A 13,614-nucleotide genomic window follows, 5' to 3' on the forward strand; every position below is an offset into this window, starting at 1 on the left:
AGCAGGTCAGCTTCTCTTAAACTTTTGGAGAGTTGATTTTCTCTGGTTTAAGTTTTAAGAATTACTCAAACAAATCCATTTTGTTTGGCCCATAGAATCATATTTCTCCAAGGACTATTTTCCTTTCCTCAGAGAAAAGTTCTATAATACTTTATGATTTGAGAGACTATAAAATTCCTAGCACCAAAAACTGCATTAACAAAACATTAATATATTTTGGTGAACTTACAGCTATTATTGCAATATTACTCTAAAGGAAAACACATACAAACTTAAACCATTTACAGAACAGAAACGTTTGCATACCAAAGATAATATAGTTCTGAAGCCAGAATAATATATTTAGCATTATCATATAAGGAATCAAATTTCTTTAGTCTCCCAGAGCACCAAACAATTAATTAGGTAAACTATACTTTCATATGTTATAAAGTGATTCAATTCTGTGTTATATAAGTCCTATATAACCACTTAATAGTCAGGTGCTCTTAGAGCCAAACCTTCAAATATTCTGCCAACCTAGGGAGTATTAAATTTAGAACTGTTTTAATTCTCTTCAAACCACTTGGGTTTATTTTTACCAACCTTTTGTTCATGAATTTTAAGTTATCCTAACTTCTTTTTTATTTTTGACATTAATAAAGCAAAGGAGGCTGAACTTCAGAAGTTTCCAAAGAGGTAAGAATAGATCACATGCACAGAATACTCAAGGTGTAAACATAATATCTAACAACAGCAACAACTGGGTACCCTTTTGTCTTTTAGTACTTAACATTTCATATGCAAAAAAGGTTAAAAACAAATACTTCTTAAGTTTATAGTGTAACGGGCTGCTTACCCCATAAATAAATCTCTGGTTAAACTGCTGCATTGCTCCTTGCAGCTGACTACGTTGTAGCTGCCACTGTTCATAGTTCCGGACGGATTCCAATGTTGGCCTCTGCCATGTTGTTGTTCTTGTGAAATGGTCAACATAGTAAATACGTCCCATGTTGTCAACCCGCCGTTCCCAGCTACATCAGGACAAAAACAACCTAATTCAATAATTACTTGTGATATAGATATGAATTGAACAGGACTTCACCTTGGCCCTGGTGCAGGTTTGATAACATTTTACCTTAAACTACTTTTGATTTACCTGAAATCTTTTATTTTATATATTTTTAAATGGTCGTTAAGTGAACACACAAGAAGTGTTTCTAAAAATTTCTTTCCTTAAAATAAGATGTATCAGGTTTTAAAAATACAATGTATATTTAGTGAATAAATCTCAAATAGTAATTAAGAAAAAAGTTTTCATTTTCTTTCCAATGTTCTTTTGACTGTTGAAATCCTAACAGGGAGGAACACAATCGTATATACAGCTTTTCAGATATCAAAAAGCACTTTTCCTACAAAATAATAACTACTGATCATTTCCAATGGGTGCATAATATATTTTTTTTAAATTATTTATTTTAGAGAGAGAAACCACGCAGAGGGTGGGGGAGAGGGAGAGAGAGAATCTCAAGCAGATTCCCCACTGAACATGGAGCCCGACATGGGGCTCGATCTCACAACCCTGAGATCATGACCTGAGCCAAAATCAAGAGTTGACCGCTTAACCAACTGAACCACCCAGGCGCCCCTCAAATGGGTGCATAATATTAAGTAAACATTATTACAATAACTTATTGATTTCTACTTTGTTGTTTACGGTAATTTCCAATACCCTTGTATTAGAAATAGTAAAATAATAAATATTTTTAATACATCAATTTTTTTCTTCCTTTGCATTACTTCTTTAGGATAAATTTCCTGGAGAGGATTACTAAGGGTATGTGCATTACTATACTTATATATACTTTCTGTAAGAGTTACAACTAATTTATACTACCACTAGCAATATTATCTCACCAACACTGGATACTATCTTGCTAATTTAATAAGTAAAACAGTACCTTTTAGGTGTGTATTTGAGATTATAGCAAGATTAAATATCTCCCCATGTTTGCTACTGACTTCCCCTGAATAAAAATGTTTTCTTTGATTTTCTATAATGTAAATGTTAAATGCTTAACATCATGCATTAATATATCCTTTAATTCCCCAACTATTCTATAATTATTTCACTTAAAGTTTTTTTTTATATAATAGGGACTTTATCTTCATATATATGATGGGGTTATAATAATTCTTATTCAGTTAAATAATTACTCTGGAAGAAACTAATTTTAAAATCCTGTGGTTTGAGCCAGGAAACAGGAAAATACAGAAAGGAAAACATGGAATCTTTAGGTCATAAATGCATAAAAATAAATCATTCATCATGCTTAATCAATTTTTTCTCTCCTTTCTAGTTTGCTCCTACCACAACACAAAGTGGATACTTTGTGGAAACTTCAGGAAAGACTGAAAGGAACAGGAAAAGTAGGAATATATGGAAGATTTTGTACAGATATAATCTATAGTTCTGAATAAATACTTTCTTCTTGTTTAATTCAGATACTTACCCAGGAGGTAGAGGTTCTGGTCTATCCCACGTTGTTCTTTTTTCAATATGATCTACATAGTAAACTCGTCCATGCTGGTCCACTCTCTGCTCCCAACTTAAAACACAAAATTTAAAAGGCTGATATGGCACTTATCTTTGCTATTTTCTCTTACGTGACCATATTACAGAATTGAGGCAAATAAACATGTCAATATATAAAGAAGATACCAAAAGAATTTAGGAATAAAGTCAAGAAGTGTTATCCTGAGGATGACAGAGTGGATAAGACTTCTTCTGCAGCAGTATCTGCTGAAGAGATGCCTTGTATTTCTAAAGAGGTTTGAGGTAGATGCACTCAGGAGACAAAGTCTACCTCAATCTAATCGTGGCATATGCAAGACTTGGTGAAAAAAAAAAGTGCTGTAATTAATGTTTTCAAATCTGAAGAAAGACTGAGCTGCTAACTCAAAGGCAAAACACTATGTGTGTTCTAGAAGAACTGAAATCAAAGACTAAGATTTTATCAGATATGTCTCTGCACAGTCTAACAAACAAAATCAATGTGGGTATTCTAGTCTCCTTGATAGGTTAATCCCCAAAGAGAAGAAGACAGGAATAAACCATCACAGCTTAGAAGTACCAATCACTTTGGAGAGCACAGGTTTCTGTTTGTTAATACCTTGCACAAATAATTTTCCAATATGGCTTCCCATGTAGGTTTCAAAAAAGGAAAATGGCCCAACTACCCACAAATAATATCTGTTCAGCAATTAAAATTTTCCTCATGAGGGTTTATTAATTTATCAAGCAATTAATTGTAATTAGATTCCAAGCACTGAATCAATTGAATGCCACAATGTATATAAGTATGTAAACTATTAGAGTATTAATTTTTAAAATATTCAGCAGAGATTACAATGGGATTATGAGTACTAATTTCCTCAATTTCTTAAATTATTACTACTTTGCTATAATGACTTTATGATGGAAAATTTTTATTTTAAAAGTATTTTCCCCCCTTCAAAGAGAAAGCAATCTGAATTAGGTGACAATATTATTACATGGCATTGGTTAACTTTCTATGGTTCACAGTCCTTCAATTAAAAAAAAAAAAAAACGCACAAAAAACCAAAAAACCTTTGCCCTGGAAATGAGGAGGGGGTGAATTTCTTATGTGGTGATTTTTTTTGGTTCAGTTTGACACTAGACACAGCACCACCAAAATCAGTTACCATGCTTGAAGATGTTTTTTTTAAAGAATGGAGTTCAGTATTATTTTCCTTATTAGTGAGTATATGCAGAAGTCTTTATAAAGCAAACAAATAGTAACCAAAGACAGATAGTTACCCAGGTGGTAGGGGAGCCTGAGGTATAGGATTTAATGGCCTAGGGCCTGAGCCTCCAGATATAGTCAGAGGAATTATTAATCCAGATGTTGCTCCTTCAGATGTATTTGAATTTATATTTGTTGGTGGCAGAGAGCCCGTACTGGATCCATCACTTTCAGAAGTGGCAGATGGTGAACCATTGACAGATGCTGTAAAAGATTTGTGGAAAACAACCTTTTATTCTCAGAAATCTAAATTCAGGATAGAATTTAAACTTTAAAATATAAAAAGGCAGGTGACAAAAAGAATATTTAAGATATGGACATGCAGGTGAAAATTACTTAAACTTTTAAAATAACTTTTTAGGTTCCATCTACGCCATGTCTCTTTATTAATTATGAACATACAAATTCTGATTTCCTGATACCACAAGAAATAAAAACTATTTATTTATTTTTTTAAAGATTTTATTTATTTATTTGACAGAGATAGAGACAGCCAGCGAGAGAGGGAACACAAGCAGGGGGGAGTGGGAGAGGAAGAAGCAGGCTCATAGCAGAGGAGCCTGATGTGGGGCTCAATCCCATAACACCGGGGTCACGCCCTGAGCCGAAGGCAAACTCCCAACCACTGTGCCACCCAGGCGCCCCATAAAAACTATTTAAAAAATAAAAAGGAAAGCACTGGTATCCTTTGGTATTATAAGTTCATTTTATAATCTTCCAAAGCCTTAAAATTGTCTTTTCTATGAAACCCTGCAGATCAAAGACCAATTTTTGATGTTAGTCAAAACACAGAAGATCTGACTGTTAAGCAATCGCCTTCTTACAAATAGTTATAAAGAACATTACATCTTCAAGAAAGACTTGACAAAACAATTCCTCAGGGAAGTCACCAATATTTTGACAAAGTAGTATATGATCTTAAAGGCTAGAAATATATTATTAACACATTTTCTACCAAAAAAGGGGAAGGATGTATAATTAAAAACAAAGTTATTTACCAAAGTGATTTGTAGACAACTAATTTACTTTTCCAATAACATTTGGTTTAATTATTTTATATTGCCTGTCTACATACAGAGGGAAATAATAAAAGATTAAAGATTCTATTCTGGGTAATCAGGAAAAATGGATATTCTATCTACAGATGTTTACATTTTTACTACATGAAATATGTTCATTTGTTGTATAATTTTTGCTTCAAAATGTGAATATCATTTAGCATTGTTGGGTTACTTGCCATTTTTAATTGTCTTTTAAAGGATATTAACGAGAATAAGCAAGCAGATCCTTGACAATATGACATGCTTATGTCCACACTATTACAAACCCTGCCGAAAAGTTGCAATCTTATCTAAACTGCCTATACTTTTATAATGCACATATGGTACTCAATTTTTTTTCCTCATTCTCAAAAAAGCACTTACCTCAATAACTTCACCCTGGAGGAAAAACTTAGGGAAAAGGCACACATTAGTCTACCTACAGAAAGAGCATTCTTGGCCAAAACTTAAATGTAAAAATACAGCTAGAAAATGGACCTAAAAAAGAGAGGTCTCTCGACAGTTACCTGAGGATCAATTTCCAAACGGAACATTATTTACAATCACAGTATTGACAGCTATATCCCTAGTGTATGGCTGGAATACACACCTGGTCTACGTGGTGTAGGTGGAGGTGGTCGTGAAGGTCTTGGAGGCCTAGAAGGTTTAAAACCACCATTTGAGAGTGATGGAGAATTATTCCCATTGACCTTCCTATTTTCACCAGCTCCTGCATCTTCAGGCTCATCTGATCCATTTGTGTTTGTTCTGAGTAAGAAAGGGCGAAAGGGAAGGGAAAAGGAATGCTCTTTGAATTTAACAAAAACAAGACCAAAACTTAAAATTTCTGGCCAGCCTTATCAAATACATAAATAGCCCTTGGGTAGAGTCTTATATACAACCCTCTGAGCCCACTCAAATATAGAGTGAGGGGTTACCCAAGGGCAGAGAAACACTTTCTATCCTTCAAAGTTATTACGTATGGTGATTCAGATTTCAAGTATGTCTTTGGAAGCACTGTATAAGCAGGAACAGAGTCAATTTCTCAAAATCCCAACACCTTCAGAAAGGGCATATTTTATTATGAGCACAGATAACATCACCATCATTTTCTTGGTTTCCATTGGCTCTTAATATTATTCAATTTTGGGATAGGGCTGACTGTTCTACGGCAGAAGAAAGACTATCCCAGAGACAAAATGCTTTCTCTCCATCCCAGCAAATGGTATACAAAATGCTGAAAATTAGTGATCTAGAGCAGAGGTGCCCACAGACCTTTTTCTTAAAAAGGAAGTGTCATTTCTTCAAAGCAATGATATTAATTGAGGGAAAGAAAAGAAAAGGGGAAAACAATAACAGGAAACATCAGATTGAGAGTCATTACTATGGTCAGCTACACATAGTTGATTCCTTTTCCCAGGGGGGAATTCTTATCATGAATTAGAGAGCCAAGAGGGAGTGTAGCCAGTCTGAAGATGCCTCAGCTAACACTCCGCTATCTACTACCTGGTAAGCAGCAAACCACTACATAGTATTCATTCACTCTACCGGACCTTCAGAATAGTTCTGAACAAAGTAAAATCCCCCAACTTGGCCTGTTTCTCAACATAGTTATCTGACAACCTGGGTAATATGATGATGACTCCTTAAATTTCCTTGATGCTTAGAATTGCTCCTGCTTCCCAGGTCTTTAAATTTTCAAATTTCTCTACTTACATACAGCCTTCTACCCCTCCTACCTGCCTCCTACTTTACCTTTGATTCACTCTCATCACGACCTCCTCTATCTTCATAGTCCATCAGCTCCCTTCAAGTCCCACCTGGGCTCCCCCATAAGCTACTACTTCCTCTAGTGACTTTAATTCCTTTACTATTGCCCTACATTCCCCAGCCCCAAGCAATCTTTCCACTACAATTAATCCTTCATTTACTTCTACTACTATTCTCTGGGGCCAACAAGTAATGATAGATAATGTTCCAGTGGCAAAATCAGGTGTTATTTAGCAGAGTAAATAAAATAAACTAGTAAAAAAAAAAAAGTACCAAATTAAAGGGGCAGTCTGTTCTATAAAAGGTCCTTATAAATTTTCCACTGTGCCCAGTAAGGAAAAGTCCAGAGGTTTTCATTTCCAATGTCTAACAAGATAAAGCCTTTTCTTCCCCCGGTAATGTACGTGCTGCCAAAGTGAGCACTTTTTTTTCCTGTTAAAAAGAAGAAATCACAGCTCAAATCTCATGGGAGCTAATCAATTAGAAATAACAGAGGACTATGACAACGTAACACCACGGATTCATTGGGATTGGTGTACTGATGTTAAAATTAACAGTAATAAAAAATTAATAGTAATCTGGTAGGGGAAAGGACTTTTACTAGGTGCTGTACAATTAAACAGACCTACTCAAAAGACAAAAAGAAATTAAAATTGTGTTTCTTGAGTCTCCATCTTCTTATCCTGGCAGATATCAGTTTCCTAAAGCTTGCTCATTTCAGAGACTGAGGAAACAAGAGCTACAGCTGACCTTACTTAAATATGACTTCAAGTGGACTACCCATATTGCTTGGAAATCAATCATTTTCTTCATATCTAATCTACTCTTGACCACTTTCCCAATCTGCAGATGACCCTGATGTTGCCCCTTCCCTAACATGGTGATCATCCACTATCCTTCAACTATCTCATCTACCTTAAAACTTCTCTATTCTGAAGGGGCACCAGGTGACATGTCCGGCAACAAAGATGGCAGAAGCCCCTGAAGCAGCCCAACAAGCAGGGCAAGGAGATGGACAAGGAAGATAAGGCACTCAAGCAGAAACATATGAGGGGCAGAAAAAACTCAAGGAGCTAAAGGTAAAGGCTACGTGGAAGCGCCCCCTGGCCACAGGTGGAATTAAGAAATCTGGCAAGAAGTAAGCTGTTTCTTGTGCCTGAGACAATGGTGTTCCTTAATTCTATTTCTGTTTAAACATCTGGATTCCCTGTCTGTTGTAGCATCTGTTGTCTACTATAGCTAGAATAAGCGTTGTCTTAGATCCTGCTGTACATTTAAGAATAAACTTGTTAAAAAAAATAATAAATCAATAGTAAAAAAATTCTCTGTGCCACTAATCATCTTCATTTCTTTGTTTCCCTTTTTGGGGGGAAAAGAAATCTCTTCACTTCTTCAAAGTTAATTTGTCTGTGTGTCCTTGATTTCCGCCTATATCCTCTAGGACTTTCCACTATCATTTAATACCCTTCTTATATCTTCCTTCTTCCAGATCCTTCCTCTCACTTCACAAATAAAATCAAGCTCCTCAACCTAAAACACTTCCTCAATCCTAACTGCTCTTCAGAGCTGGTTTTAAGATTTTAAAAAAATTTTATTTAATCTCTACACCCAATGTGGGCTCAGAACTCATGACCTTGAGATCAAGAGTCACATGCTCTACCAACCAGATGCCACCCCAAAGCTTTTTGTTCTTTCATTCTCTTTTCCTTCATTACAATTTTTTGTATTTATGTAATTAATGTATTTAGTAATTTTAATTTTCCAAAGGCTTTCACTCTTTCAAAGTAAAAAATAACTTCTAATCATAAAAATCACCTTCCATCCTACATTCTGGAGATCATTACTACCACTAAGACATGGACTCCCATTTCTTGCCAGTCCTATTTCATTGGCTGTGTATGTGATCATTAAATGTTTCATATCTTGAGCAAACTTTTGTTTTGTTATTCATTATATACTGAGCACTTCCCCCAAATTATTCAGAAACATTTATAGTATCTAATGACAACAGAATGCTCTAATGTATAGACATGTCATCATTTAAACATTTTTTCTTTTCTTTTAGTGGTGGCAGTGGAGGGAGCGGGTTCTATTTCCTACAGATAGACTGCCAGAATAGAATACCTGGGTTAACGTATTCAAGTATTTTGAAGACTGAAATACTGACTGCTAAATTTTTTTAAAAATATTTTCAAAGGTAATTTTCCTATCAGTCAGTTATAAAAATGCCCATTTCACCATCAAGTATATAAATATTTTTAAGTCTTTGCTAATTGGTAAATAAAAATGTTAATGTTCAGCAATATTTCATTAATAAGCCATTTGAGTTTCTTCTTCCATGAACTGTATACATCTTCTGTAAATTTTTCTGTTATAAGAGAATAACTTTCCTTATTATTTGTAAGATCTTTTTACAATCTGAGGATACCAATTTATCTTTTTTTTTTTTTAAGATTTTATTTATTTATTTGAGAGAGAAGAGCGAGGGAGAGAGCACAAGCAGGGGTGAGGGACAGAGGGAGAGGGAGAAGCAGACTCTCCACTGAGCAGGAAGCCTGATGCGGGGCTCGACCCCAGGACCCTGAGATCATGACCTGAGCCAAAGGCAGACACTTAACCAACTGAGCCACTCAGGCACCCCTAATTTATCACTTTTCATACTGTTAAATATCTGTCATTTGCCTTTAATTCTGTATTTCAAAATATACAGAAAAGTTTTAGATTTCTATATAATTAAATTTATTCAGAAATAAGTTCACTATTCACATTTTCTTCTAAAGGTTTCATAGATTCCTTTTTTTGAAATCAATTTTAAATAAGTCAACCTGGAATCTACTCTGCTTTTGGAACAAGCTGAAGCTCTAACCTGACTTTTCTTTTTCCACACAGCCAGTCTTCCTTGGCTTAATTAGTCTAGAACCTCATTCTCTTCTACAGTATCTGACAGCATTAAATACCCCATCTTTTAAAAACGTTTCTCTTGGGGTGCCTGGGTGGCTCACTCAGTTAAGTGTCTGCCTTCAGCTCGGGTCATAATCCTGGGATTGAGCCCCGGGTCAGGCCTCAGTGAGGAGTCTGCTTCTCCCTCTGCCTGCCACTTCCCCTGCTTATGCTCTCTTGTGTTCTGTTTCTCAAATAAAATTTTTAAAAGAAAATAAAAATAAGAACATTTCTCTTAACTTCTGTGACAGTGCTTTTCTAATCTTTTACTCTCACTTCTAACCATCTCTTCTTCAGTTTGTCTTCTTCCTCCCATTCACTAAATATAAGTTCCTACGGTTCTGTTCTTGTCTTCCTTTCCTTTTCCATTAATTTTCCCCTAAAGTCTCAAATTCCATGATTTCAAAGATCATCTCTGAAATGATTCCCAAATCAGAATCGCTCATCTTTGTCTCATTCTCATCCTCTTGTACCAAATTATCAACTGAATGCAGGAGATCCAGAATAACTCTCCAATTCTAAGGCTACTATTCCTCCCATGTTCTGGTTCTACGAGGGGGTACTGCTATCTTCCTGGGAAACAACTTTTCCTCTCTCCTGTGCCTCTTGACACTCAGTAAAGTCTCACTTCCACATTCTCTCTCTACTCTTCCACCACCAGTGCTCCCAGTTCTAACCCTCCTTTTCTCTTACTGGATTACTATAACAACTTCCTGTTTAGGTCTTCCCACCCTCACTCACCACCATGTAATCCAAACTATATATGATTACCAAATAAAATAATTTTTCCAATGGAGTTCTGATCACACCAATGCCCCATTTAAAGATTTTTAGAGACTTTCCTCTCCACAGAAAGATTCCATGAGCCTATACAGGCATACCTCAACATACTGGTTCCAGACCACTACAATAAAGCAAGCATTAAAGTCAAATTTTTTTGTTTCTCAGTGCATATATACTTACACTATGCTACAGTCTATTAGGTGCGCAATAGTATTCTATCCAAAAAAACAATGTACTTACCTTAAATATAAAAATACTTTGTTGCTAAAAAATGCTAACCATCATCCACCCTGAAAATGATTCAAGTCTTAATCTTTTTGCCGGGGGAGGGTCTTGACTTGATGCTGATAGCTGCTTACAGAACAGGGTAGTGGTTGCTGAAGGTTGGGGTGGCTGTGGCAATTTCTTAAGACAACAATTAAGTTTGCTAAAACAACTGATTCTTCCTTTCACAAAAGATTTCTCTGGACCAAGGCTGTTTGATACCATTTTACCAAAGTAGAACTTCTTTCAAAATTGGAATCAGTCCTCTAAAACTATGCCGCTGTTTTATCAACTAAATTTGTGTAATACTCTACATCCTTTGTTGTCATTTCAACAACCTGCACAGGAGTGCAGGAGTAAATCTTTACCAGGAGTAGATTTGATCTCAAAAAACCCCCTTTCTTTACTCATCCATACGAAAAACTCCTTGTCCATTTAAGTTTCATCATGAGATTGCAGCAATTCAGTCACATCTTCAGGCTCCCATTCTAATTCTAGCTCTCTTGCTATTTGTACCACATTTGCAATTACTTCCTCCACTGAAGTCTCAAACCCCTCAAAGCATCCATGAAGACTGGAATCAATTTTTTTTCAAACTCCTGTTAATGTTGATATTGTGACCTCCCATTAATCTTGTCAGATGTTCTTAATGGCATTTGCATGTTTAATCCTTTCCAGAAGATTATCAATTTATGTTGCCTAGATCCATCAGAGAAATCACTATCTATAGCAGTCATTAAGAAATATATGAAGAAATATATTTCTTGGGGTGCCTGGGTTGCACAGTAGGTTAAGCACCTGACTCCTGGTTTTGGCTCAGGTTGTGATCTCATGTTTATGGGATAGTGCCCCCACTGGGCTCCATGCTAGAAATTCTCTCCCCCTCTCTTTGCCCCTCCCGCTCGCGCGCATGCAACTCTCTCTCCCTCTGAAATAAACCAATCTTTAAAAAAGAAAGAGAGAAAGAATGAAAGAAAAAGAAAGAAAGAAAGAAAGAAAGAAAGAAAGAAAGAAAGAAAGAAGAAAGAAAGAAAGGTATTTCCTAAACAATAAAACCTAAGAAGTCAAAATTACTCCTAGATCCATGGGCTGCAGAATGGATGCTGTGTTAACAGGCATGAAAACATTACTCTTGTTGTATATCTCCATTAGAGCTCTTGGGTGACCAGGTGCATTGCCAATGAGCAATAACATTTGCAAGGAATCTTTTTTCTGAGCAGATCTCAACAGTGGGCTTTAAATAGTCAATAAACCTTGTAAACAGATGTGCTATCATCCAGGTTCTGTTGTTCTGTTTATAGAGCACAGGCAAAGTAAATTGAGCATAATTCTTAAGGGCCCTAGGATTTTTGGAATGGCCAATGGGCACTGGCTTCAACTTAAAGTCACCAGCTACATTAACCCCTAGCAAGAGAGTCAGCCTGCCCTTTGAAGCTCTGAAGCCAGGCCCTAACTTCTCTCCAGCTATGAAAGCCTTAGATGGCATCTTCTTCCAATACAAGGCTGTTTCATCTATGTTGAAAATCTGTTGTTTAGTGTAGCCACCTTCATGAATTAGCCAGATTTTCTGGATAACTTCCTGTTTCACCTTGTACTTTTATGATAATGGATATGGCTCCTTTCCTTAAACCTCATGAACCAACCACCACTCACTTCCAACTTTTCTTCTGCAGCTTCCTCAACTCTCTCAGCCTTCATAGAAATTGAAGAGAATTAGGGCCTTGACCTGGACTAAGCTTTGGCTTAAGGGAATGTTACAGCTGGTGTGATCTGCTATCCAGACTACTAAAACGGTCTGCATATCAACAAAAAGGCCGTCTGTCTTTCTTCCTTCCTTCCTTCCTTCCTTCCTTCCTCTCTCTCTTTCTTTCTTTCTTTAAAGATTTTATTTATTTATTTGACAGAGATAGAGACAGTCTAGCAAGAGAGGGAACACAAGCAGGGGGAGTGGGAGAGGAAGAAGCAGGCTCATAGCAGAGGAGCCTGATGTGGGGCTCGATCCCATAACGCCGGGATCACGCCCTGAGCCGAAGGCAGACGCTTAACCGCTGTGCCACCCAGGCGCCCCCCGTTTTGCTTTCTTATCATTTGTGTGTTCACTGAAATAGCACTTTTAATTTCCTTCAAGAACTTTTCCTTTGCACTCACAACTTGGCTAACTATCTGGCACAAGAGGCCTAGCTTTTGGCCTATCTTGGCTTTCAAAATGCCTTCCTCACTAAGCTTAATCATTTCTAGTTTTTGATTTAAAGTGAGAGACATGCAATTCTTCCTTTCACCTGAGTACTTAGAAGCCACTGTAGGGTTATTAATTGGCCTAATTGTCATAACTCAGGGAATAAGGAGGCCCAAGGAGAGGGAGAGAGACAGGGAAGAGCCTATCGGTTGAGCAGTCAAAACACACACAACATTTTTCAGTTAAGTTCACCATCTTATATGGGCACAGTTTGTCGTACCCCAAAACAATTACAATAGTAAGATCAAAAATCACTGATCACATATCACCACTACAAATAATGAAAAAGTATGAAATAATGCAAGAATTACCAAAATGTGACACAGACACAAGTGAGTGAATGCTGTTAAAAATAATGGTGCTGACAGATTTGCTTGATGCAGGGTTGCCACAAACCTTCAATTTGTGAAAAACAAAATATTTGGAAAGCACAATAAAACGAAGTATGTCTGTATTTACAAACCAAAATCTCCATCTGGCCCCAACCTATGTAACATTAAAAATAACTAACATTTATTGATGGCTAAGTACTTACGTGATTTAAAAAAAAGAAAAAGTCCCACTCTAAGTGGTCGCAGTAAAGCATGACAATCATGAGTCAGGCTCTGCAGGTCAGGCAATCCCAGGTTCAACTGTGCTACCACAACATTAACTCAGGCAAGTTCCTTTCCCTTTCTGAGCCTCAGTTTTCTCATCACGCATAAAAATGATACATACCTACCTACTTCATAAAAATGTTCAAGATTCACTGAAATGACAGGAAACATGCTCAACA

The 13,614-nt window shown here is 36.5% G+C and overlaps 1 protein-coding gene across 3 annotated transcripts in view; it reads right to left on the bottom strand.

The window, feature by feature from the left end:
* ITCH (itchy E3 ubiquitin protein ligase) overlaps positions 1-13,614 on the bottom strand; it is a 126,787-nt gene that overhangs the window by 42,058 nt on the left and 71,115 nt on the right. For all 3 annotated transcript variants that reach the window (XM_034641270.1, XM_019796585.2, XM_034641271.1), the window contains 4 exons: positions 5,457-5,614; positions 3,821-4,010; positions 2,493-2,588; positions 839-1,013 (listed from right to left, as the gene is read on the bottom strand). In XM_034641270.1, coding sequence (XP_034497161.1) covers positions 839-1,013; positions 2,493-2,588; positions 3,821-4,010; positions 5,457-5,614 — 619 coding nt within the window. The remainder of the gene's footprint in view (positions 1-838; positions 1,014-2,492; positions 2,589-3,820; positions 4,011-5,456; positions 5,615-13,614) is intronic.

This window comes from Ailuropoda melanoleuca, chromosome 13 (assembly GCF_002007445.2).
Source record: "Ailuropoda melanoleuca isolate Jingjing chromosome 13, ASM200744v2, whole genome shotgun sequence".
In the NCBI taxonomy this organism is placed as follows: domain Eukaryota; kingdom Metazoa; phylum Chordata; class Mammalia; order Carnivora; family Ursidae; genus Ailuropoda; species Ailuropoda melanoleuca.